General features: G+C 37.2%; 1 protein-coding gene across 2 annotated transcripts; it reads left to right on the top strand.

The window, feature by feature from the left end:
- On the top strand, positions 1 to 27,726 carry LOC132707256 (protein O-mannosyl-transferase TMTC1-like). 2 transcript variants are annotated; one of them, XM_060679039.1, is made up of 13 exons: positions 11,886 to 11,986; positions 13,639 to 13,962; positions 18,431 to 18,608; positions 19,221 to 19,294; positions 19,641 to 19,778; positions 19,834 to 19,906; positions 25,640 to 25,743; positions 25,960 to 26,149; positions 26,204 to 26,748; positions 26,799 to 27,004; positions 27,057 to 27,192; positions 27,243 to 27,360; positions 27,411 to 27,726. In XM_060679039.1, exons 2-13 carry the CDS (start codon positions 13,706 to 13,708, stop codon positions 27,516 to 27,518), a joined length of 2,127 nt encoding a protein of 708 aa, XP_060535022.1. In that variant the 5' UTR covers positions 11,886 to 11,986; positions 13,639 to 13,705; the 3' UTR covers positions 27,519 to 27,726. The 2 variants fall into 2 exon arrangements, with proteins under 2 accessions (XP_060535023.1, XP_060535022.1); XM_060679040.1 differs by lacking the exons at positions 11,886 to 11,986; positions 13,639 to 13,962 and adding an exon at positions 1 to 69.

Below are 27,726 nucleotides of genomic sequence, written 5' to 3'. Positions count from 1 at the left end.
AATACAAGTCTGCTTGAACTACAGAATGATCCGGCTTTTTTTAAGTCTGCAAGTTATTGACATATCTATGTACGTATTGTTGCAGCCTCCAAAAAAAATTGTATACATAATATTTCAACAAATAATGTTACGATGAAAATATAAACAGGTGTAGAGAATGAGACAATATATATTACTGCGATAAACAATGCTTAGTAAGTGTGTAAATATGCAGAAGAGAGGGATGAAAACAAAAGAGGATATACATATTAAAATTAGGATGTAATTGAATTAATGATCGAATAATTGTATTGCAGAAGAAAAACTATTATTTAAAAGTAGATGGGAAGCAATTCTGAAGACGTGGGTAAGATAGTATGCCAGTTTTAAAAGTTTAATTCAATGTTTTCGATGACAATAAATCACTCAAACACAATTGGTTTCGATATGACCTTTTACATTACAAAAATTGCAAACTTGGTGTTTATTTCTACGAATTGAGAGACCATGTCCTATTTTTCCACAAGCAATACATTGTTTTGATTTGTTATAGGTAAAAGCTTATCGTGTTTTGGTTCCCTGTGCCGGACAACTTTATTCTTTGTTTCGCTTTGTTGCGGAATATTATTTTTCAAATAAATTTTATTTTTAAGGTACGCTCCTAATGTATTGATATTTTCCATATTACAAGCTTCAATTGCCGACGTAATATTATTGTCGTCAATTGCACCAGAAGTTAAAGAAATTTTATCAGTATCCGAAAAATTTGGTCTAAGTTTATTAATTTTAGAGAGGTATGCAAAATACAAGTCATATAAAGAACAGCCTTCAGCAGGTTTGTGATTAACAAGATACTGAGACCGTGGACCACGGTTCACTCTCTACAACATTTTAGCAGTGCCCTTTAACTTATTAAGTACCTTTAAAATTATCATGCCACTGATAAGTCTTGGCTTTATATTCGATAATTTCGATCCAATCGTTCATGTCTGTTATTTTCGGGTGAAAATCTGGGATAATTGTCGTAATGTTACAATTTAGGTTAGATTCTACAAAAGGCTGTACCTTAATTTGCTGAGGCAATTTTCGTGGCTGGATGTTGAACTCTCTGAGTTCTCAGTTGATCATTGTTTTTTTGATTTCTTTCTGTCACGACCCATTTTGTTAATTTGTAATTGTCGACCGTATATATTTTATGTATAAATAAATCACTCAAACACTAATATTTCAATTAACATTTTTTAACTCCATAACATAACTATCAATACAATATCAAAAATGAGAATGAATTCGTCTTATTCCTACAAAAGGTAACAGGTACACAACATAAAAAGTGTTTATATAATCTTGAGTCTATCGCCCGTGGAGAATAAAACGCCTGTGACGACTGATTTTGTATCCATTGCCATTATCAATTAATCGCATTATGTTTATTCAAATTACTAGCATTATTATCCTAATCGCTACTACTGTTACTACGAATGACAGTAAATACAAAACGGATTAAATGTGTATAAACAAATATTTTTAACTGGTTTTATTACGCGAAATGTCAAAAATCCCAAAGCATCTTTCGTCTCGTCTGATGGCTCAAAACTTTAATTATGTGCGTTTAGAATATGACCGATGTATCGGGTCCGAAATGATAAGAATATTCTTTGTGTTTGGTTACTATTATCAGCAAACTTGCAACAATGCTTGGTCACTTTACCTAGAATGTTCGACAAAAGTTCATATATAGCATGGAGGTTTGCATTGTACGTAACCTTGAAACAGAAAGCTTGTTTTAAACTCGCATTAAGTGTTCTGTGCTATTTGAGGCTCTTGTTCTCGAACTTTTTTTCAGTCTGTGTTTGCTCTAAAAAAAAGGGATTATCTTTATGTTGAACACAAAATTTTGACTTTACCGTAGTTGTCTATTTTAGAAACTGCGTGGTCATTCTATAAATATTCTTATACCGGGTGTTTTATAATCGAATGTCAATAATTATGGTGGCATGCTTGTAGGATGTATCGAGATTTTTCTTAAAATAAAAATTATTCTTAAAGTCTCCAATTGTTTCTAAAGAAATTTCTTTCTTAATTTTTTTCATTGCGATGTACGGTTTTCGCTTTGAAAAAATAAACACCTCTTCTCTGCGTGGTCATCATCATTATTATTATCATTATTATTTTTTACTTAAATAATTGTATATTCGTTTTAATAAAATACTTCAAAAAATTGAAGTACGAATACGAATCAAAATGAACTCTAAAGTGAATTTTTGAAATTTTTATAATTATTATGTTATGATATTATTACGTTATGTTTTTTTTTCAAAGAAACTTCCATATGCTACTGTAACACTATTTACAAAGCTGCTGGCTTCTTCAGAGCTTGACTGAAACTGGCTCGCAATTTACTCTGTACCTGCTTTTATATTGTTTGAGGGGGGCGTAGCTAAATGAGGGGTAAAACAACGTCTCCTATATTGGTGACAGGTGAAGATCTGAGTCGCGGTTAAGATTGTTAAGTTGATTATATATCTAGAATTTTTTGTTGGTAGAAGAATTGATTACATGCAAGAATTTTAGTTTTATTGAATAAAATTTCATATCCGGAGCTCGGCAACTGTTGAAGAGTTTATTTGTGTTAGTCTGCTCTTTCATGTTCTTTGAGCCTTTCGTCCGGTCTCTCCAATATATTCTTTGCCGCATATGCATAGAATGCTGTAATCTCCTGCCATCTCAAATCGAATTTTGTCTTTGACGGATCAAAGATGTTCAAGAGATTTTTGGACCGGCGTTATGTTTCTTTAGAACTTTTGATATGTGGTCAGTGATGTTTTGAATGTAAAGAAGGACCACAGTGGCAACTGTAGGATTATTTTCGGCCTCAATGCTATTTGAAAGTTGAGGTGAAGTGTATTTTGTGATGGAACGCTTAATATCATTAATGTGGAAAATTATAATTTATTATACTATAATTATATATAATTATAATTATTAGAGAGAAGAGCACAGGTAAGGTGTTTTAATTCTGGGTTCAATGACTCGGGCCGAGATAGTTTTGCGGTTCTAACAACAAGACAAGACAAGTTGATTTTTGGGCCGATCGGTGATGCATTGCATGTGCATGTGACCTGTGTGTTTAGGTTTTCTGTAAACACAAGGTCCAATGTTAGGTCTGATTTTCTATTGATAACAATATCTAAGAATGGAAGGTTGTTATTAGTTTTTTTTGTTCAATGGTAAAACGTAGTTAGGGTGTATAGAGTTTAAATGTCTAAGAAAATCTACTAGGGATTCTTGTAGTGGAGACCCCATAACTGTTCTCGACGATTGTTTGATTGACCGTTATAAGAAAAATATGTTCCTGACAAGCATTTTTCAATTAAGGTGAGAAGGTTTGGTTCCAGATTCTCGGATTTTAATGTATCTGAAATGATGTTGACAGTTTCAGAAATTAGAACTTTGGTAAAGACATGATTCTACGTGGAAACTATGTGTACCTCGTGTAATCCCCTTTAATTGTGAAAGGAATTAGGCATGAAAATATCAGTTTTCCCTGTAAAGGGTTTTAATAAGAAAACCAGATATTTTCCTAGAGAATATGTTGGAGAACCAATGGTGCTGACAATAGGTAGAAAGGGTAACCCTGGTTTGTGAATCTTTGGGATTCCGTAGAGATGAGGAATTTTAGAGTCATGATTGTAAGAAAAACGTTTATTTTAAGCGAAACCAGTGGCTGCCAAAATAGAGAGTTGAATTCCGTACGAACGCCACTGGCGCATTTAAAGAAAAAGGTGGTACACTAAATAACGCCACTTGATACATGGTACATGTGTGCCAAATTTCATTAAAATGTCTAAAGTGGTATTACAGATGTTGAAAAATTATATTTAATTTTTGAAACCTTTATCACCTTGTATCTCAAAAGTCAAGACATTTTGATATGTTGCTCATGTGAAGTTTTATTTTTAAAATGGACACAAAAATCGTTGCCTTAATTAGAGACATTCAGTTAGAAAACGCCCTGTATATCCTCTATAACTTTTAGTATTATTTCTATACATATATTTTATTGTTAATAATTTTCCTGTGATAGTTTATTTCCATTCCTCTGCCTATCTTTTTATTTGTTGTCTTATATCCGTGTAGGATTTGTCTGGAGACAAAAAAACAAGTATTTCTTTTCTCGGTCCAAAGTATCACAAATTATAAGAAACCAAAATCCATAGAAACCCACTCTTATCCTGAGTTGTTTGGCAACAGATTGTATTATATAATCTATTCTATAAACTAAACATAATACAAGCACATCAGTTCACCACGTCAATCACTCTTGGGCTCCTATTTCGGTGCATATGCAGCAATCTAAAATATATCTTTTTCAAATAACCAACCAAAGAGGTTGTCCATTTATTGTGATCGATGTCTTTTTGTTTGACATAACTTTCAAACCATGTAAACAGAGTCTACACGCCCAAAATTAGACAGCCGAATAAAATGTGTTCCACGAATTTTCGTTCATTACAACATATTTACGTCATTATGGATCCCGATCAGCCCTCGCAGTTTTCATTCCAGTTTTAATAAGCAAATAACGTCGATAAATTAAATGTTACATCGACAGCGGGATTGTATATGGACGATTTTATGAATAATTTATCGAAGCACATTAAAATGTTCTGTGCTTTTTTCGTCGGACGTCATTAGTTTTAATGTCAAGCGGACGTTAAAAAATACTAAATGAATATCGGTTTCCCGTTATGCGGTCAGAAACGACCCGCGCCCCCGCTTTTACCCCTCTAAGAACTTGACGTCAACAGACAAAAAATCGTCTGTAGTTATGAATTAGTCAAATCGTCAAAATTTTGTATTGATGATGGTTTTAAGCAACTCACAATTTTATAAAAAAAATAGTTTCGGATTAAACAGACTTTAGCTTTATTTATTTTTTGAATATCAATTTTCAGGTATTATATCAATACCATCTTGTTGTTGTACCTGGTTATATATATATATATATATATATATATATATATATATATATATATATATATATATATATATATATATATATATATATATATATATATATATATATATATATATATATATATATATATATATATATATATATATATATATATATATATATATATATATATATATATATATATATATATATATATATATATATATATATATATATATATATATATATATATATATATATATATATATATATATATATATATATATATATATATATATATATTCTCACGTATTGATTCACGGATGGAAAAATGTGATGACACTATATTTCGGGATATCATCCGTTCGCTCGTTGAACTCCGACTGGAATCCTGCATCCAACTGGAATCCTGCAAATCCTGCGTCCGACTGGAATCCTGCAGACGTTTCGCCAAAATCTCACTTGGCATCTTCAATGCTCAATATATATATATATATATATATATATATATATATATATATATATATATATATATATATATATATATATATATATATATATATATATATATACACATATTGATTCACGGATGGAAAAATGTGATGACACTATATTCCGGGATATCATCCGTTCGTTTGTTGAACTCCGACTGGAATCCTGCAGACGTTTCGCCAAAATCTCACTTGGCATCTTCAATGCTCGCGCTTCGAAAACACTTCGAACACTCGGAGCGAGTAAGCACAAATTTGTATTCTTTATTCGGTCCAATGATATTTTTGGATTTTCCACAACCCTTATACTTATACTTATACAATACTTATATCTCATAAAGTATGGATTTTCTCGGTTTTTTTTTTTTCATATCGAGATACGCTTTCCACTGCCGTGCTATATTTTGTTATACAGAAAACTTGTATATTTCTATATATTAAATAAGACCTGTAATTAGGTAGGAAACGCCCTGTATTATAAATTATAAGCCATAATTACAATCACGACATTTACAAAAAGTTGACAGCCCATGGACTCTGAAGGTTAACACCATTAACCAAATAGAAGCCTTTGAGGTGTGGAACGAAAGACAACCTGTCTGGGTCACATAATGCGTGGAAGTAGATATGAGATCCTGAAATTGATAATGGAAGAAAACATTAAGGGCAAGTGGGGCCTAGGTAGAAAGAAGCTTTCGTGGTTAAAGAGTATCAGAGATTGGACAGGTATGGATGCTTACTCACTATTTCGAACTGCCCAGGATCGTCAGAGGTACGCCGAGATTGTTGCCAACCTTCAATGATGAAAATGGCACTCTAAGAAAAAGAATGGCAGCTACGCCCCCTAGCGAACAATTTGAAAGCCTGAAAATAAGTTTCACTATTTTCTCTTGTTCGCTTTCTAATAATTTTAAGTATACTTTAACCTACGCTGTATGTCTAACATGCAAATGTTCTCATGCAGATTTATTTTTATTTTTAGTTTACAGTTAATAATTGAAAATTTTCCCATTTGGTAAGAATTACCGAAGACACGCAGGTACAGAGCAGGTATAGAATGCTAAGCTAAGCTAAGTAGTTTCAGCTAAGCTTTGGAGAAGCCAACAGGGTGGCGAAACGTCATTCGCATTGTTTGCATTGGCTGTATTTGTACCTTTTGCTTTAAGGAAATAAAGCTTCGATGAGTTCGCTTCGAAGTGAAAACAAAAATTTAATGTAAAACTAAAGGATTTGACTTTTAAAACAATAATCTAGGGTCAATAAAAACTTTTTATACCCATACCCTTTGAAATAGTTGTCATACAGGTCAAAGAGAAGTGAAACTATTCAAAACGAACCGGTTTTAGCAGTATTAATGTACCACATGTGTGTGTGTAAAGGACAAGGAACACCATCGTTCTAAGGTATAGGGGATATGGTGTGATGCCAAGTCTGATGATAGGTACACCATCCCTTACTAGAAATATTTGTTAGCCTTCAACTAAATGCGGACTAAAACTAAATGGTACTGCAAAAGTTGTGATTGCATGTGCTAAGAAGAGAATAAAGGGGACTAAATGTTTCGCTGAGAAGATAGAGGATAGTTTTAAGGAACTGTGTTGCAGACGCACGAAAAGAAATCCGCCTGTTTTTATCCTTTGCTGCGGTCTTAGCCAGCCTTTATCATGTAAGGAATTTTTTGTTGCCGAGTCGTTCGAACGGCACTTTGACAACGTTTTCGATGTATTTTTAGAACTTGCTTTTATCGGATATATTTTTGTGTATTATTTTGCGAACAAATTTGATATAAGGATTGAGCTGGATGAGTGCAACAAGAAACGCTTAATACGATTGCAGTGTGGCAAGAATGACGGGATAACGGTTAACAAGAAAGTTATGGAACAGGAGAGATATGAAAGTTAAGGCTTAACTTATTAAAAGCAATATTTGAGATTAAGCAATTAGAAGATGCAGATTCTCAAGAAGACGAAGATTAGAACGAAAACTTCCTGCTCACTATTCGAGCCATTTAAAAGTTCAAAACATCAGAAGGATAACAACACCAACCAGTCCATTGCAATACTGCAGATTTTTAACGCATAAGAAGTGAATTAAAACCTTTTCGCTTGCTATTACATGGTTAATTTTTATAACCATTTACTGCTTTGTCGCGACACATTGTTAGAGCAGCGCCCTCTGAAATCGAAAGCGACTCCTTTGCTTGCCACCGATAACGCTAACAACGTTATGATGTTACCTTAAGCGGAGTCGACAAGGGGTAGATGAAGGATAACCCCAGATATCCCGGCGGTGGGTTGCGAAACGCGGCAGGGTCGAAAACCTGACGCGTAATCTAAACTAATCATTCGTTAGCGGATCGGCTTTGGCGATGTGGAAGGAAAATGTCAATATCGTCGCAAGACCCGACCTGAAACAACACGTAGCGGAAATTGGGTTTCGCCGGATTAGACACTTGTTTAGTAGGAATTATGGGACGGGCAAGGACAACGCGACATCTTTACGGTGTAGTTTCGGAAGACAATTTAATTACATCGTTCTGCTTGTTTCCACTCGTTTTCTCCACGTAAGAACCCATTGGAAATAAAAGGAAGATGATAATATATTATACAGGATGTTCGGAAATTTGGAGGAAAGATTAAACGTGGTAAACTAATAGCAGTAAGTCCTGTAACAAAAATTCGAAATCATAATATTTTCCGAGTTATAGCTTTCCAAAATTCATTTTTTGGAGAACCATTGGTCGAAGGGGTAAACTTGGTGTGTGAATTTTTGGGAGTCCGTAGAGACGAGGAATTTTAGAGTCATGAGCGATAACAGATTTTTTTCACGGAGTCTGATAGAGAAGAAGCCTTAATAACAGATTTAAAGTTGCGTTCCATGGATGACGTAGAATGTTTTTTAAGTTGACGATATGATCCGTTCGTAAGAACATCTTGAATCTTTTCCTGGTATTACTTTGTGTTCATGACCACCGTGGCATTTCCTTTATCAAGCCAGTTTCAGTCAAGCTCTGAAGAAGCCAACAGGTTGATTAACGAAACATCAGCAAGTTCGACTCAGCGAAAACCGACGCAGGAGGAATCCAGAAGTTTTGTAAAAAGTATTACAGCAGCGGAAGTTGCTTTGAAAATTTTGGGCACAGTTCTATTTAAAAACACTGTGTGGCTACAATGAATGTATAAAGCAGAGTTGACAGAGGAAGAAATGCAAAAAGATAATTACGAGTGACATCTTTGAAGCGACATTGGCCGGCAAACATAAGAGTAAATGATAGAAGTAATTAAATTCAACTGGGTGTTGGAATGCTGAAGGTTTGCACCAGGATGAAGAGTTTAAAGCCAAAATTGAACAAGTTTGTAGAAGTTTTCTCAAAATGAAACAATTCTTTCGTAACAGAGATTTACCACCGTATGCGCGTATTCTCCTGTATTCCTAGATTCAGATTGCGGCCTAGCATAATTAAGGAAATAAAATCGGCATATTGTGTGCATATTCTCAGGAATGATAAACTGATCATCAAGAAGACGGATGTCTTCTCTCGGGACTGGAACGAAGCTTTTCATACCCATCCGAGCAGAGATAGTTTTGAGTAGAGGCAAAATGAATAAAAGAAGAGAAATGTATGGCTGTTGAAGGGCAATATGAGAGTTTCGATAGTTAAGGTTTAACGTTGCAAAGAGGATGAGTTGAGTCAGCGAAGTGAATAAGGATTTGTAAAAGCGACGAGGAAAAACAGTGAATGTGTTAAGCTGAGTTAGTTCTTTTGAAGAGTATACGTATGATATCTCCGATCAACAACAGATTGAAAGTCGACGTTAACATTTAAACCACGATCGAAACAAACCGGAAATAGTCTAGCAGCGAGCCTCCCCCATCGAAATAATTACAATTCGACCCCCGGGAGCGGTGCCGGAACCATAACCGCCGCACTAAATCAATCGCTAAACCCCCCGTAAACCGCGATATTCCATTTTGCGAATTTCGGACCGTGTGATTTCGTCGCCCAAACTATCCGATCAAGTTGACCGTTGACCGGTTACAAACTACCCATTATGAAGTTGCGTTATCAGCCGCCCCGCCGACCTGCGGAGTAAATAACGGTAGATCGGCAACAATTATGGCAAATTCTTCTCTATTTCTTAGTAATGTGTGTGAGTCCAGTCTCTGATGTTCTTACCTTCCATTATGAGTCGAAGGAATTAGTATATTATGTAACAGTGAGGTAAACAGCCTTTGACTCATAATATTATTTGGCACGAGCGGAGCGCAGCGAAGCGAGTGTTTAATAAAGAAGATTGCTTTCGAAAAATCCTCGGTAGCGCGAAGCAACTTCGTATTTCCAAAAGAAACCGCTTCGCAAAATTGATGTAATTATATTGTGTATACACCCTGTATAAAGCGTTTTTTAATTATCGCTGAATTTGAAGGTAAATACAAACCTTGTAAAATAATAACGATTTCCAATTATATTATTCCAAATATCTCGACGGATATAAGATATATAGACGAAACCTGAAACTCTCCTCACAATTTACGAAAGCGTTTCGATCAAATTTTTATAAATTTTATTGTTATTGAAAACGGCAATTTTCAGGGTCTTTTAGATATTTTTACGCCTAATCGACACACCCTGTACAGAAAGAAAAAGACTTTTCTGAAACCATGCAGTTTGCCGTTATAGTCAATGACGTCTTCGCGTCTTGACGGCCCCCGGAATAGTGATTTTCATATGGATTTTTTCAAATTTCTCGAGCAGCGTGTGCGATAGATGAAAACCGCATATACAAAAATTGTAGTTCTTGACACTGTTTGAACTGATTAGCCATATTTTGATTTGTGATTAATAATTTACTATAATTTAATAATATAATAATATATAATTTAATAAGTCTTTAAGATTTTTGAATATAATTTAAAAACTAGGTAGTCAAAATAACAAAAATAAAACAAATTTGTAAAAAAAAATACTTAGTGAAATTTGATTGCACCCAATTTACACTGTTTAAATGCAAAATTTGATGTCGATATATGCAAATTTAGAACACTTAACACATTTCTTATATAGCACGAAATATCGGGAACACCCTGTACAATAGGTGAAAACCTTAAATACAAAAGTTTTAGCTGACTATACGGGCTAGATCGTCATGTATAGGAAATTAACATCTGAAACACGGTGTTTTAATTATAGCCAATTTCCATTATTAATTTTCACTTTTTATTGACTTTGCGACCCTCCCTGTACATTCTTGAAAAAAACGTGAAACTATCTCTCGACAAAGTTTACGATACTGGTCAAATCAAATTATGGCATTTTCCAGTTGTTTTGAAAATGCGGCGCACCCTGTACTTTTTTCCAAAATTGTCAAGAATAAAAGTTTATAGAGCCGAATATTCTGCGTCTTTCCGCTCCAGAATGTTCTCGGTGGCACAAACGGTTTTCGATTAATGATTTCTCTCTTGGGCCTTTGCAAACGCGATTTTTTATTTTATAAAAATACTTCCCGACCGCCTAGCCCCAATCCGCTATCCGCCTGACAAATTTGAAGTTGATAGCTTCAAATTTCGGACACTTATCGTGTTTCATAGCAATGTCAAAAAAACAGTCGAAAATTGTGAAAAAAAGATGGATGCTGGCGTCGGATCGTAGCCATTTTTTATAGGCTCATGTGCCTCGTGGAAGGTTAAAAAGGCGACAAATCTCAAATTCGTAGGTCGAACGGTTCCAAAGTTACTCCGGAAAAACCAAAATACGAGAACGGAGAACGGCCAACAGAGATTAGTGAGGAGCACGTATACTTTCGACAAGAATCGATTTCATTGACCCATAAACAAAGATTTGACCACAGTGTACATACAGTTCTTAAACGGGACACACTGTATAAGGGAGTTTTATTTTTATTCCATTTATTAATGGAATATAGATATATAAACATCATCGATACACTTATTATCACATTAACACTACTCTCCGGGCTAATTATGCAGCAATTACCAAAATAGTAACAAAGATTTTACAAGGATGTACTGTTCTTAAGTGGGAAACACTGTACAATTTGTTAATACGTTAAACATACGGGGACACTGGCCTCGTATTTCTGTGTGAGAATTTAATCAAAACTGATTAAAGGCTAAACAAAATGAAACAACGTCTCATATTTGGATAAATAACTAAATAAATAATAATAATTATTTTAATATATGTTACAACGTGTTTTGTGAATTAAATCTCGAACACCTCCCCCATTTCTTAATCAAACGTTAAACGTAATCTTACACACTAGAAAATCACTCGAAAAACCGAAATCGTTCGAATATTACGTCGTTCCCGTAGATCTTTGGACTACAGAAATCTGCGAAAAACACGGAGTTTTCCCACCCGTCATCCCCCACCACTTTCCCGCGCCCGAAACATTCTTATACGGGCTGCCGAAACTGAACACGGCAGTGTTCCGCAGCGCTCGGTCGAAACCTGAACACCCAGCTAGCTCGCTTGAGGTATTCGCGAATATCTTCGACAGTGTGTTATTCGAGGTGGTTGAATCGGATTAGTTCGGTAAGTTTTTGGATTTTTACATTATTCCGTCTCAATATCCTTGTCTTTCGATGATGTGACGTGATGGTGTTATTTCTGGAAGCTGTTCTCAAAGTCACTTTGGTCTATCCCTTCTGCTTCATGCAACAAGTTCAAACAAGTTTACTTTGCATTATCGATGTTATCTGCAAATCTTTATAGAGTTTTTTCCTTGTTTACGAAGGCTTTGAATGGTTTTATTTTTCTTTTTATTTGGTTTCAAGGGAATCTCTTCTACAACCTCTACTAGGCATTTCATTCTGAGCACCATTGCAAAAAATGTCGCATTATCTACCTGCATTTATACCACTCTATCAACCATTTCTCGATACACAAGCCCTTGACAAATGTTGACCAGCAACGATCGCACCAGTTACTAGAGGAGACAAATAAGTTGGTTCCACAATTACTGCTGCCACAGGATGTTGAGCATGACTTTGCTTTGCTGTGCTCGACTTATTACATTTTTGACTGAATCCTTCATTATGTAATGGTAAAAAAAATCTGTTTGCCCTATTACGTTATTGCATAAGTCCACAGAAGATGAAGCTTTGGCATTAAATTGTTTGAGCATTTCCAATTGAACGGTTGATATGCCTCCCCTTCCCTTGATAATTTCGGAGTACCGAATGTCGGTAAACTCGAACCGAGGCGAATATAAATCCAAACAATCGAAGGTAAATATTTGCGGAATCAGAACGTCGATCGGTGCTGCCGTCAAGCGCCCAACGCCTAAATAAACCCCAAAATGGCACCCTTTTTAAACACGAGGGCGTTTTAAAATTAATGGATTACCGGCGACGATTTTGATTCCGAGTCGGATGCTGCTGGAAAAACGATTTGTCACCCTCGAATTGAATTTAACGAGAAAATAATTAGACCCATTTTACATCGAGGACTTCGCCCGTAAGGCAATCGATCGGAATTTATCACATCTCTATCTTTATTTGATGGCCGATCGTTGAGTACTTGTCAAGTTCTAGGTTCTTATGAGGCAAAATTGGCAAGAGCAGTAAGAGGAACCTACTACACACGCAAAGTTGAACTAGTAGGTCTTCATTCAAGTTTAGATATTTTAACCACAGCAAAGAAAGGAACAGAACGCATCAGCAACAATTCACCCGCCCGTGTGGAACTATTTGATCTGATCCACTTGACTACCGCAGTGCAAGGAACATGCTGCGTAATCGTATGACATATTTAAGTCTACGTTACTGCATTTCTACCCTGGGCGTACTACGGTGGAAATAAATGTCCCAACAAAAAGCGAGACGTTTACATTATTCACACCCGCGCTTCATCGCTCGAAGCTTAAGTCCGACGCTGGTGCCGCTGGCGCCGTTTTAAAATAACGAGGTGACACGATCCGACACGAAGTCGAATGCAAGGACGATGCTGCAGCGGCAATTGGGCGTGCATTGCCTCGCAATGTAGTAGCAGTTTTATAAGCCCAAAATATTTTACGTCATTGGTCCTTAACTCTCTTGCTTCTCTGGCATATTTAATCCCTCCCTACCCTAGTAATAGAAGTTCTGATATTTCGGCAAGCTTAATGTGTAGGAGTTGTTTCCCGAGCCTTACCTCTTAATTTAATAATGACACCTCATGGTAGATATCGTCTTCGTCTAGTCCAGAACCGCGTCCAGTACCATCCCTTACCGTCGCGATGCCTCCCGATGATCTCCGCCGTCAATAGCCGCAATGAAGAAGGGCTTGCAACCGAGCGAGCAGACTTATTGGCCGGTTTACTCCTTGGTGACTTTATCGGCCGTCGCATGTTACCTGAACGGTCTCGGTGGAGATTTCGTACACGACGATATTCCCGCCGTGACGCTGAACAGGGACGTGCTGGCGCTCGATTCCCTGGCGAACGTCTTCAAAAATGACTTCTGGGGTACCCCCATGGTTCAGCCGGAGAGTCACAAGTCCTACAGGCCGCTAACGGTGCTTACGTTTAGGTAAGTTTGGGACATCGAGTCTGAACCCGCGCACTCAGTTAACTGAAATTCGTGTCTCTGTTATTCACGATAATCCGTAAGGCAGGCGGTTATTAAATATTCAGGAGCGGGATTTCCTTTGGGCTTCGACAGGGTCAACGGCGAATTTATTGCTTCGGGCCCGAAGTTAATGCCGGTCCCCTCCTACGGTAATCTGAGATAATTAAATGTGTCAACTCGGGCTCCATGTTATGCATACTGATCGGGATGTTTTATGTGTTCCGCGCTTAAGACGCTAATACCTCCGCCCCCGCCGACGCTGACGGACTACAGTGGCTTGGGGCGTGCTGGATTTAGTCAACTGTTTCAAGGGTGTAGTTATATAATTGCTATAATTCTAGGGCAGCTCTTCGATGGTTTTTTTTCTTTCGTCGCCTATATATAGATCACATCTTATCTCGACGTTTCTATTTCATTTATACCCCTATGCATACGATATGTCTCATCCTGTATATGTACACAGGAATATATGGCTTCGAAGTTAAGCGTCAGATATAAATAACCCTCCGAGATTCCGTGACTGCATTACGTACATACGTTAAGGGTGGCTTCGATAAATCTCCAATCCCACCGGTAGGTCGTGGGAGAATAGAATTATCGCTTGCTATAATGGCGACGGGGTCTGGTGAGCGCCATCGTAAAAGGATTAATAAGAGGTTTCATCTCGTTCGCATGGAACACGCCTCTGCGTGATGGGTGGTGGAGCTGGAAATTTTCTTGGAGGAGTTACAAAATAAATAGATTCGAAAAATAATTTTAAAAGGATGTTACTATTTATTTAGTAGATGTACAAAATAAACATATGCTTTAAAAATACAACGCTTACAAAGTAGAGGTTATCATTGCAAAAGAATATAAAAGCAATGCCTTTCTTGGTACTTTCGAAAATCCATGAAATCGAATTTTTCGAAAGTATATGCGCTCGTATAAAAATTTTATATCTCGGTAACGGTAAGTCCTACGGGATCGCCGTTGGTACTGAAATGATCATCGTCGAAAAAAATTTTTTTTGTCTGTCCGTTCCCCGTTCTTCGTTCTCCGTTCTTGTCTTTTGGTTTTTCCTGAATAACTTTCGAACCGTTCGAGCTAGAAAATTCAAATTTGCCTAATTTTTAACCTTTCACGAGGCACATAAGATTATAAGAAATCACCCTGATCCGACGAAGGTATCCATCTTTTTTGCGCGATTTTCGACTTCATATTTGGCACATCTACAAGAAGACCATTTTTCAGAAACCGTTTACAACACCCTAAAAATTCTTGAACCAGAAGACGCATACGAAACGACTTCATAAACTTTTATTCTTGACAATTTTGAAAAAATATACAGGGTTCACCGCAAATTCAAAAAAACTGAAAAATGGGCCCCCCATCATCGAAAATTGGCAATAATTTCAAATCTGCGTTTTAGACGTCAGTTTCTTTTATATGACGATATAGCCCATATAGACAGCTTAAAATTTTGTATTTACGGTTTTTAAGTATTGTGTTCGCGATATGCCGTGCAATATTAAAAAAACATATTAAGCATTCCAAATTGGCAGCTACCAACTTCAGACTTTTTTTGTGTTTATGTTGGCATCCAGAAAAACATCATTTCCCCCAAAGCCATTTATCCGATCGGAAAAATTTTACATCCGTAATACATGGGAGACCCGGCGCTATAACTTTTGTTTCAAGCAATTTTTCGATTATATACAAGGTGTTTTAGTTATGGACAAAAATCTAAAAAGCAATGAAAATTGTTCTTTTGGAGAGTAAATTATTAACCGTATTAATAGTACAATTTTTGTAATTACGGTTTACGCCAAAAAACCAAATCAAACTCACCATTTCTCGCCATCAATCTAGACCCGATGACGTCATTTAATATTACCACGTGTTGGATGATTTCAGAAAGCAAGTAGTGTTTTGAAAATCATTTACTCCATTGGAAAAATTCGGATGCCAGGGCTATATCCTCTATTGTTATAATTATGTACAGGGTACGTCGTTTGTGGGAAAAAAATTCTAATAGATCCTAAAAATTTCCGCTTTTGTGGGTGAATTATGAAAAACTTTTAAATATGTGATAATTTGATATGAACACTGTGTAGAGAGAGAGAGAGAGTGTAAGGTTTCGTATATAATACAGGGGACGCAAATTATTTGAAAAAATGTAATTTTAAATTGCAATTTAACGTCCGACGAGATGTGAAGGACACTTTACACAGGGTGTATTCACAATCAAATTACATCGATTTCGCGAAAGTTTCGCCTTCTTTTTAGAACAAAAAGCTGATTCGCGCTATTTGCGGCGAACTTGCCCCGCTCACCGACGATTTTTCGAAAGCAATCATGTTTTTTTTGTATATTTTCTATTACGTGAATAATGTCATGTTTTTTGTGCCCTTTACACACTTATTATAATCAAAATGGATTTCAGTTCGCCCAACATTCAACCGTAAGTAGCAGGTATTCGTAGGTTTCGCGCCAGTACCTACAAGAGTCACCGAATCACGTTAAGCCCTCTACTAGCCTGTTGCAGTTAAAGATTTTTCTCTCCACCAGAATGACGATATGTTTGTATGTTAAGTTTGAATTTGCTAGAAATTTTAAATAAAAATTAGGACTGAAAAAATCTGTTGTGCAGGAATTGTTAATCAATTTTTACAGAATGCCTGGATTGTGCGGTTGAATACTGAATAATTAATGTGCTTTGTAATTCGGATAATATATAACAATATGTTAATTTATAGTTTTTTCCGTATCTTTAGAGGATTAAAGAAAGCTTAATAGCACGGAAGGGATGTGTTGCCCAGCATATCTGTTAAACATTTTTACCATCTAAGATATAAGGTGGTTTAGTTATTGGGCAGAATATGTTTGCGTGTTGGAGTATATATTTATAAAATGGGACAAAGCCTTGCGCAAATAAAAAAACAACATTTCAAAAAAGTTCATTTTAGACATCCATATCAAAGTTTTTCTCTCAATCATCATCATCACTATATACAAGAATCAAACATTTGTAGAACAAAGTAAATCCGCTCTCTATAGTACAATACCTTCTAATATGTAACATTTCTATTAATACATTAGTTAATAAATTAACCTGTTCAATGTCTACGACATACTACTACCAAGATACTACTTACTAGGTTAAGTAAGATTCGAAGCGGTTTATTAATATTTAATTTCTGTCGAGTAAAAATCGAATCGAAATATCTTAATCGCAATTATTAGATTTAAAACAATGAATCGAAAATACAGCCACAAATTTGAAGTATTCCACTTTATCATCCAAATTATTTGTATCTGCTGTACCGTCAACAAATTCATCCGGGGCGACAAAATGACGCACACAATAGATTCAACTTGTATTTAGTCTGTAAATTTTGTGGAAACAATCTCTCTCTATTGTGCGAGAATTGACGAAGTTCGGCACAAATTTCCAATAATTTCCAATATTCACGCCAACCGAAATCTCGAGGCATAGGTATTACGGGACGTTTTAAGCCGCAATCTTCATCAATCAGCTGCCTAGAATCGGTAACAACCGATAAAAACAGCCGCGGCGCGGTAGGATACGAAAAATATCATTTGATCGATCCGAAGTCATAAATCAAGGCCCCCGACAAATACATCAAAAGTCGTCGCCGGTCGACGTGAACAAAACATTTTTGCGCGGTTTTCGACTTCAATAAGCATCAAAGGAGCGTAAACGGGGGAGAAGGGTTCGTCCCTCCTCGGGCAGGAACATGTTGACGAAGACCGGGAGATCAGGCAGAGTCTTGAAACATATTAAGTTCGACAAAAAAAAAGTTTTATTACGCGTAACGCAATTATCCTTTGGGTCGTCTTTCTTTTGCGCTATAATCTCTTTGGGGGTTGAAAATTGCTTTACGTAATCTCTGGAGGAGAAGCGACGCACATGTGTGACGAGTGAAACTAACCCAATTATCCGCACGACAGATGACGCTAATAGTTTCTTTTACACCGAGCTTCTAATCAAGTTCATCCGCGTGAAAGTCGATAGACGACGAAAAGGTTTGGTAATAAACCAATTTCTCAAGTGCGAGTATGCGCAGGGTGTAAAGTGCTAATCATTTTAGTCTTCACAAAAAAAAAATTATCTGATGCTTTCGAGTGAGACCGGTTTTCGGATATTTCTCCTCAAGTGCAAAGAAAGAGAATGAGATATAATATTGGTGGAGATTGTGCTGCCACCTGGAGATTAATAGCGAAACGAAACCCGAATTCTTTGGATAGGGGGACGATAGTTCTGGAAGTAACAAATCTCCTTTACTGCGCTTGTCAGGCCGCTAGCTTTAGTGAAACTACTAGCTTTTAAAGGGTCCAGGTCGAGTAGTTTTATAAACAAGTGTAGCAAGTCCACAAGACGATAGTCTAGACGAACAAGGACCAGAAAGCTCTTAATTCGTTCCAGGTTCAACTACTTGTATTTTGGACTTCAGCCCGTGTGGTTTCACGCAACCAACGTCACGTTCCACGTGATCTCGTGCATCTTGTTTGCTAAGGTTTGCCTGGAAGTGACCGGATTGAAGTCGCCGCTCGCAGCGCTAGGAGGAGTCCTGTTCGCCGTGCACCCTATCCATACCGAAGCAGTAAGCATTTTCATTTCACTCGAAACTTTGCAATATTAATATTACTAGAGATATAAATCATATTGAATTTTCTCATTTTTTGAGCCGCTGTATTTGGATAGTCATGTACACAACAGAACCAGTGATTTCGATTCAGTTTTTGTGCTAAAACTGTGCTAAAAATTATGCTCTTAGTACTCTTAATCGGCTTAGGTTTAGTCCGCAGCTGATTATAAAATGAATTGGAGTTGCCTCCACAGCCTAAATGTTTTTTCGTCGTCTACCTCCATGATATTAAGTTGCCTTCTTACATGTCAGGGCTCTGTTTGAATTCCTACCAGAGATATCTGTGTCCTAGGAGAGCTACCATACTCATTAGCTCCTGTCCTTGTGTCTATTTTGGACCCGTCCGTGTACCAGACTAGCCCGTGAGGCACAAGAATAATTTTCGCCAGTACAGAGCCAGTCGTCGTTGGTAGGGATCCTAGTTTTGTATAGTGTATAATATCATAAGGTAGCATCAATCCAGTCCCTCCTCCTAGAGGAGACATTAAATGTGCGGCACATTTTAAAGAGAATTTGCAACTACTTTTACGTCACTCTCTTTTTTATTTTTACACACGTATGTTACAGGTCACCGGAATCGTGGGCCGTGCCGATTTATTAGCAGCAGTATTCTTCTTGCTCTCCCTATTGGCTTATCACGGGTAAGGGATATGTTTGATAACCCACCATGTAAACTTTTGAAGCTAAATTTTAGTCACGTGATAAGGGTCGATCGTCCCAAATTCGACTTTAGTTTCCACGTTTTCCAATTAATCATCAAATTTCCGCCTCTATTAAACTCATCAATGTTATTAATGAATCGTTTTTGTTCGTACCTCTTTCGACGGCCGTTTTGCCATTACGCGTTAATTAAAGAATCTTCCGTTTCAAAGGGTGCTTCACGAGGCAAATTACGCCGCGATAATGAAATAAATAAACCGCAGTTGAGAAGGGGAAAAGCGACGCGGAAGTAGAATTTTTATTAACGTGTTTTCCTTGAAACTTCAGGCAGACTACCACTGACGATCGCGTATGGACGAGCGTGTTATACGGAGCGCTGAGTATGTTGGCCAAAGAAAGCGGCATCACCGTATTCCTGGTCAACTTAACCTACGATTTCTACTTACACTGGACGTACGTTAAACGGTAAGGGTGATTTCTCGTTTCGATTTAACATTGACTACTGAACTGATACTTTCAGCGCTATATTCGACCTGAAACCCAATTCCGAAGCCGCGAGTTTTGCGAAGCGATTCACGAAGGTCGGAGTATCGGTAAGTATCGACACTTTAAAAACTAACGGGACCCAAATGGGGCATTCGATAGAACCTAGTGTGTGCCTAATTAAACCTTTCGTAGCGGAAAACACTTAGGTGCAACAAATTTCAATAATTATATCCCCAGAGTCGCGCTTAAATACACCGCATTCGAAGTATATTACGCGTCGGGACGAACGGGGTGGGGGGCTCGGTTTCCAGCCATTCCGCTCTATTAGAAGCACAATGCAAAGTTTCCAATTGTACGCGCTTAATGTAATTATCCGCAATCGTGTTCGATGCGGAAAGGAAATTCGAATCGGGCCTGAATTAATTTCAATTTGCATCAATTGCTGTTGCGCAATAGTTTCGACTTTTAATTTTCAACGATGCGTAGCGAATTGGGTTTAGCTGTGCCGCCATTGGAGATTACGGCAGTCTGGGAGGTGTCACCGAATCCGCGTAGTCACTCTACTAGGCTCGTCACAAAGCAAAGCTTATAGTTAATATACAGGGTATTCTAAAATTTATGATTTAATATTCTACTCCGAAAATAAGTCCTAGTTACCTAAACGCTCTCTTTACGAGAAACAGGATGCTGAAATTCTAAGAAAAAACTAGTTTTATCCTAATGTTCAAGCCACTCATATTTCATTGTTATTTTCTACACTGCTTTCAAGCATCAAAAGACAGTTGCTGCTGAAACAGCTTCAGTCAAGCTCTGAAAAAGCCAACAGGATGATTGGCGAAACGTCAGCAATTGCGAATCAGCAAAAACCGACGCCGGAGGAATCCAGAAGTTTTGTAAAAAGTATTGTTCTTTATTTTTCTTACTTGTTAACTATACAAGATTTTATTCCAGAAGAAGTCAATGGCGCACCATTTTTTCTTATAAAATATTGCAGACAAATCTGGTGCTGGTACGAATTTAAATAAATATATATAAAAAAAAATATTTTTATGATCGTATCTCGATCAAAACATATTTTTGTATGAGAAAACTAGAGCTTATTTTTAATATGTGATGAACATTTGGTTCGTTAATTTCGGTTATCTCACTCTCCCTTAATCTTTTTTCTACGTCATTTCAAAGAACGCTGGCTGTTTTTATAGCCCTTGATGTTTTTCTCGACGGAGCCGGGGATGTTAAGTATGACGAGCCCTAACAACTTTTTAAATTTTTTTAATAGTAAAAACGAAATTAACAACATTTTTTAGAGTGTATTTAATTATAGATATGATATTGATTAGTATTGCTAATGCGTTGATAACTAAAAATTGGTACTAATTAATATAAAAATCAGTAAGACATAATGGCGGAAATAATAGGCATTGTATCGACTAAGCCTTCTCAGAATTCTGGGGTGAAATTTAGCACGTAGATGTGAAGTCTGCTGATTAACACTTATTAGATGTTGTTTCATTTTATGCCAAATTGTTTGTATTGGATTAAGACTCGGGCTGCCCAGAGGGATATGACAAACATTTTCTGTTGAGATAAAATCTTCGGATAAATCTAACGTGCACTCGTATTAGTCCAGACATTGAAAATTTATACTGCATAGCAAAACTAAGTGGGGATATTTATGGCAGCAACAAATTTACTGGAAGTTGCGCTCATTGTCTACACACGCGTACCATTAATGTAATTCAATCGTAATAAAAGTGAGGTGTTATTAATATTCAAAAAGTGGATGAAACGTAAGGAAAAGCAGAACATGTTCCAATATTTAAGCCTTTTTTGACAACCAAACAATTAGTTAAATAGCAAATTTAATTAAATATCTAATTAAACCCTGGAAATAATTTCATACACCGTCAAAAATGTTGTTAATTTCATATCTACAAATAAAAAATAAATAAATATAAGAAAATAACTGCTTGTTCAAACACATAGTTGTCCGAAATATAGGACGGCTTGGATAGGAAGCGTACACAATTAGTTTGGTTTATAAAGTGCAAAATGTCAATTCCTACCGCCACCCCCTAATTAAGAAATTACGAATGATATAAAAAAAACGAGACATAGTTTCATTAGCTTTTAACGTTTAATTTATTCCTCATTTTAAATAGAACGCCCTGTATATTATTCGACACATTTTGCATTTTATGTCACAACTGACGTTTGCAGGCGCCGAAAATAATTAACATTTATTCAATAATTATTGTATTTTGATTGGATGTCTTGTGGAAGGGGCTCAATGTCAGATTAACACAGGTTGAGCAAAAAAACAATTTTTATATATTTTTTCCATTTTGCATTATAAATTCAGATAAGGTTTTGGAAATGTATAGTTTGCGAAATAATTGACAATGTAACACTTTCGTCTGGCAGCACAAAAACGCAAGCAAAGCACCATCTATTTGCATATCAGTTTGACATGAGTTCACTGTCATTGATTTAGTATTTATTAAAACCCAGAATGTATTAAGACATTGGATCTATATAGCTCTTATATTGAATTCGCATGAGAACATAGGAGAAAAAATCCACAGAGAAGATAGGAAACTTCAACATTTTTATTTATTTCTTTAATAAATGTGATTATGTATATAAATAAAGCATACCAATAATCACAACTCAAAACCAAATGTTTAAGTTGCAATAAATAATTGAAGTTGTGACACCTGCCCATTGCTTTTAAACGACACAAAATGCGCCGAATTATCCTGACGTCATACCGCTGCTACGGCGACTTGTTATAGTGTTATTCTCAGGCTATAGGCAGGGAATTTAATTATTTACGTTGATTTTTGGCTCGTGTAAGGGTGTGTTTGTATTTAATCTACGCCAGTTTGTATTTGTGCTTAGTGTGCTTTACATGATAATAATTGAAGGAACATAAAACCATATTACAAATCATGTTTGAGTATAACCCGTTAAACGACAGATAAACTTTTTATTCGTCTACCAGAAAATAAAACCGGTCGTTTTTTGTTAACATTATGTTCAGGTGCCGCTTTAGCCTTAACCGTGAAAACATTTTCAACTCTTCGAACTTGTACCCATCCTGTTGCAGTCTCCATTTGAATGGCTCCCTGATCTATATAAAATAAAGAACACTTTAAGTCATCAATGTACTTTGAAGTCAGTATTTAGGCTTTCACTAGTTAAAAAAAATCCTTTTTGTTTTTTTTTGTTTAATAATTTACATTTTATTTAATTAATTAATTATTAATTAATTTATATTTTATTTAACTTTAAGCTAATTACGATATTATATTGGTTTCAAACTAGTGGCTAAATTTTCTATGAACATACCTTTTAACTTTAACACTGCGAACCTCAGAAAAAGAAAAATTGTTAGTGTTTTGTATGTAAGATTTCACCTGATGGTAAATGGTAAATGATCAAATTGAGCTTTTAAAAAATCGGCTTCGGTCATTTTCAAAACTTTCTTTTTGATACTAAACACTCTTCTTCTTCTTCTTATTTTAAGACTATGTCTTGTGTTTTCAAGGAAACAGACTAAGTTGTGACTCCGAGGTCCAGCTCTCATACCAGCGCTTTGGTGGTCTTCCGGCAAGTCTGCTTGTATTGGGTCTCTCTTCCTTTGCGATGTTCGCCAGTCGATCGTCTTCCATTCTATGGACATGATCTCTCCATGCTCTTCTTCTAGTTCTGGCCCATCTCACTATATCCGGAACGTCTTCTAATTTCATTGCTCCTTATTCTGTCTCTTAGCGTTTTGCCTGTGATTGAGCGTTGTCTTCATCTCGGTCGTTTTAAGAATCTTGTTTTGTAGCTGCAGTCTCCGCCCTCGTTTCTATGGCGTATGTCATAACTGGTGTAACACAAGTTTTATATATCCGTGTTTTGCTTTCGATACTTAAGTATTTATTCCTCCATATCACGGTTTGAAGGAATCCCGATATCCTAGATGCTACTATTGTTTGCATTTTTACTTCTTGTTTCAGGTTCCTATTGCTCGAGATGTTAACCCCTTAAAAGACATAACCTGCTGCGTAGCAAATTATCTTAAATTCACGTTTTCCCAATCTGTATCCTCTGCCTGCAGTTTCGACTTCTTTTATTATTTCGTCCATTATAATGTTGGAGTATTGGACTAAGGCTATCTCGTTGCCTGATCCCCGTTGGTACTGGTATTTTACTGGAGAGTTCGTTGTTTACCCTTAAATACGTGCTATTTACGCTGTTCATGTCCCGAATGATGTCTATGGTCCTTTGGTTTACGTCTCGTTCTTTTAGCAGCTCAATGGCGTCATGTAATCTCACTCTACCAAATGCTTTTGTTTGGTTTTCCTTTGCACGCAGTTCCGCATTATGGCTAGCACCATATTGTGGTTAGTCCCTGTGTTTGCTGAGTTCTGACATCTAATATTTTTGAGGGATAAATATTTCAATTTGTGATAACGTAATCTATTACCGATTTATGTCTTCTTGTGTTCTCGAACGAATACTTGTGCTGTTGTTTATGGGGAAAAAAAGTGTTGTTGATGCGTAGTTCGTTATGTGTACTGAATTTTATGAGTTGTTTCCCATCGCTGTTGAGTGTAAATTAATTAATTCCACTAATAACCTCGTTACCAATCCTTCCATTAAAATCCCCTAGTATCATAATTTCGTCTTGCTTCGGTATCTTATCCATGGTGATCTGTAGTTAATCATAGAATGAGTCTGTTTCTTCTTGACTTTTACTCGTATCAGGAACATAACGCTTATAGGTTTTAGTTATTTCTGTAAATTTAAACGTGGTTTGTAGCAGTCTGTAATAGGCCTACTCCCGATGCTGCTCTTTCATCTTTTGGTTTCCCACTGTGTATCAGGGTATACTCCGCGATTCTAAAATTGCCAGCTCCTTTCTTTTTCGTCTCAGACAAGGCACATATGTCTATTTTATGTTTTGTTAAGCTATATTATGGTTTCTTGGTCTTTGTTAGTAATTGATGTAACGTTCCAGGTGGCTATTCGCAGTTGTTCTCGCTTCCAAAATCGTTTTTTCCTTAACTTTGCCGTGTCGTTATAAGTTTTATCAGTCCTATCCGAGGCTACTTTCTTCGTTCTCTGAGCAAATGGTTGTGTGATGAGGTAGGTAGCTAGCCTCGCCTCACAACCCTGCTCTTTTATTCGGGCTTGGGACCGGCAACATGGCCGCTGAGCTACTCAATCCACCCAGCGACCATGTTGGCAGAGTTACACTAAACACAAGATAACAAAAGCAAGCCACAGGATCAAAATTAAAATTAAAATTAAAAAAACCAAGACGAACGCATTGTCGCTCTCTAATGACTTCTCTATGATACCCTCCGGTTGACGCGTAATCTTACCAGCGAATTGACGTCACAACCGGTCACAGCTAATGACAGCGCGTTTCATAGAGGATTTAACTTTTGAACAATTTTTAATTGCTTATATTTGTTACATAGAAACACGAAACTATGTGGTTCCTTTCGTAGTATAAACTAACTTTTATAAGCAATATTTTTCAAATTTAAATTTTGTTCAAGTTCCCTATTCAACGCGATTTGAACTAACTGAACTAACTCTTTGTTTTTTGGAATTTCGTTTTTCATCGATGTTGGATTTTCTACCCTTATTTTATCCAAGGGATTTCAAACATTGAAAATTTCCATCCGAGAAATGAAGTCGAAATATCGACGATTCAAATGTGCGACTCTAGATCCGATATTTCATTCGAACTCGAAAACTTTTAAGTTTCGCCCGGTCCACCACTCATTAAAATATCGCCACAGTTTCCTCCGGAATTCGGATCCTGTTTATCTTTGCAGACGGCGATCCTGTTGACTTTGAGGCTAACAATACTGCAAGGATCTTTGCCAAAGTTCTCGGAACAAGATAATCCCGCCGCCTTCCATCCGTCGTTCCACGTCAGGTAAGTTTTCGGTGAAATATTTGCTGTTCGTAAAGGCCGTTTTAGATGTGCACCTTTACAACAAAGCAGCGAGACATTGTTCTGTTACTTTGAACTTATGCTCCCACCCGGCACGTGGATGTTTCTCCAGGGGCACTGGCGAAATTCCAGAAATTTTCGCGATTAAGATAAGATATTAAAGGGGATCTGCTGCGAGGAACTTTAATTCAATTTCAGAGTCCTCACGTTTTGTTATCTGGCCGCCTTCAACATGTGGCTACTCGTCTACCCGTCCAACCTGTCCCACGACTGGCAAATGGGTTCCATACCGCTGGTAACGACCTTAAATGACCCCAGAAACTTCCTCACGTGCTTTTTTTTCGGCGGTGCGCTTCTCCTGACGGCCAAGTGCCTCTTCGACATCGAGGTGACAAAGTTCACCCCTTCCATGCAACAGTCGCACAAAAAACTCTCATTCCAGAATCACAGACGAGCTCCGATGGTGCTGGGGTTTTGCTTGCTGATGTTCCCCTTCTTGCCCGCTTCGAATCTGCTGCTCACCGTCGGATTCGTCGTAGCTGAACGGATCCTGTACTTGCCAAGTCTCGGTTGTACCTTATTGGTGGTACTCGGAATCCAGGAACTGCTACAAAACTACTACAAAAACAGGCAGTTGATAGCCTGTTGTGTCTTGGTGCTTATCATCGGAAGCTTTCTGAGGACGTTTATAAGAAACAAAGACTGGGGCTCTCGCGAAAGTCTACTAGCTGCTGGCCTGCAGACGTTGCCTCACAACGCCAAGATGCACTACAACTATGCCAACTTCCTGAGGGATTCCTCGAGAACCGAGCTGGCAAAATCGCACTATTATACAGCGCTGAAGCTATGGCCGAGCTACGCCAGCGCCCACAACAACCTCGGTACTATGCTAGATAACGACGCTGAAGCGGAGTGGCACTTTTTAGCCGCCATTAGGGCGTCCGCGAATCACGTCAACGCCCATTACAACTTGGGAAAGCTCTACAGGTAAGCTTTAAGCTGTCAGTTCTCTCGTTTATTATAACATTGCTCTTTAGGAAGTCCAACAGGACTTACGAGTCTGAGAAGATGCTCAGGAAGTGTGTCCAAGTGGATTGCAAGTTCACTCCGGCTTATTTGGAGCTGGCGAAGCTACAAACTGTGCCCGATTGGGAGGTTTCTCATTTTCTGAGGAAAGTGATAGAGTTAAATCCCTCCGATCCCCATTATGCCGCTCTGTTTGGCAAATGGGTTCTCAATAAAAGTATGCGTTCCGTGCTGTTGAAGGACTACGCAATAATGCAGTGCTTTCTTAGGCTATCATCGGCTAGGGCTTCAGTACTTCTGGAAGTCCTTGCGAGTATCGCCCAGCTACAGGTGTGCATTAGTGGAGGTGTTGAAATTATTCCGAAAGTTAGGGCAGAAGTCTAGGCTGTTTCAAATGATAACTAGGTATATCTGCGGATAACGCGGACGCTTTGAGTTTGAAGGTTTCGTTTCAGGTGGCACATAATCAAGAGGCACAAGAATGTAATAAGTCGCAACGTGTACCTGCAAGATTGGAACCTGAAAAATGAGCTCAAAACCAAGGCAAAAATTTATAATTTGAGATCGGAACTAGTAAGTGTTGAAAGGGTAACAAGTATAAAGTAAAAATCGAACTGTTTCAGAATAACTTTACCATAAGCTACAGGGTGGACAAACAAAGTCCCAAGCCGAAATACATGGCCAACAACATTACTTCGTATATGGTTGGTCACATGTTGGACAACCTGTAATTTTTTTTCTTGGACATTGTTTTGCTCAAACAGATGCTTCTGTAGTAATATTTACTGGTTTTCAGCCAAAAATATGTGCGAGAATTTCGATGGACAGCGCCGCACTTTGACCGATGGGGCCACAAAATGTATACTAATTCTGTCTGGGTGGTGTGTTAATTGGAATTGGGTTTTTACGCCCCGGTATGTTTAAGTTGTAACTTTTGTA

Source organism: Cylas formicarius, unplaced genomic scaffold (genome assembly GCF_029955315.1).
Source record: "Cylas formicarius isolate icCylForm1 unplaced genomic scaffold, icCylForm1.1 PGA_scaffold_9__14_contigs__length_23061073, whole genome shotgun sequence".
NCBI classification, from domain to species: domain Eukaryota; kingdom Metazoa; phylum Arthropoda; class Insecta; order Coleoptera; family Brentidae; genus Cylas; species Cylas formicarius.
Note: the sequence above shows the minus strand (reverse complement) of the source record. Positions and strands in the feature narration are given on the sequence as shown.

Excerpts from the sequence above, each read along its gene's own strand:
- LOC132707256 (XM_060679039.1), top strand. The coding sequence starts at position 13,706 with ATGAAGAAGGGCTTGCAACCGAGCGAGCAGACTTATTGGCCGGTTTAC. Across the intron at positions 19,779-19,833 it reads CACTGGACGTACGTTAAACG|CGCTATATTCGACCTGAAAC; the intron begins GTAAGGGTGATT and ends TGATACTTTCAG. Across the intron at positions 27,193-27,242 it reads CTGTTTCAAATGATAACTAG|GTGGCACATAATCAAGAGGC; the intron begins GTATATCTGCGG and ends GTTTCGTTTCAG.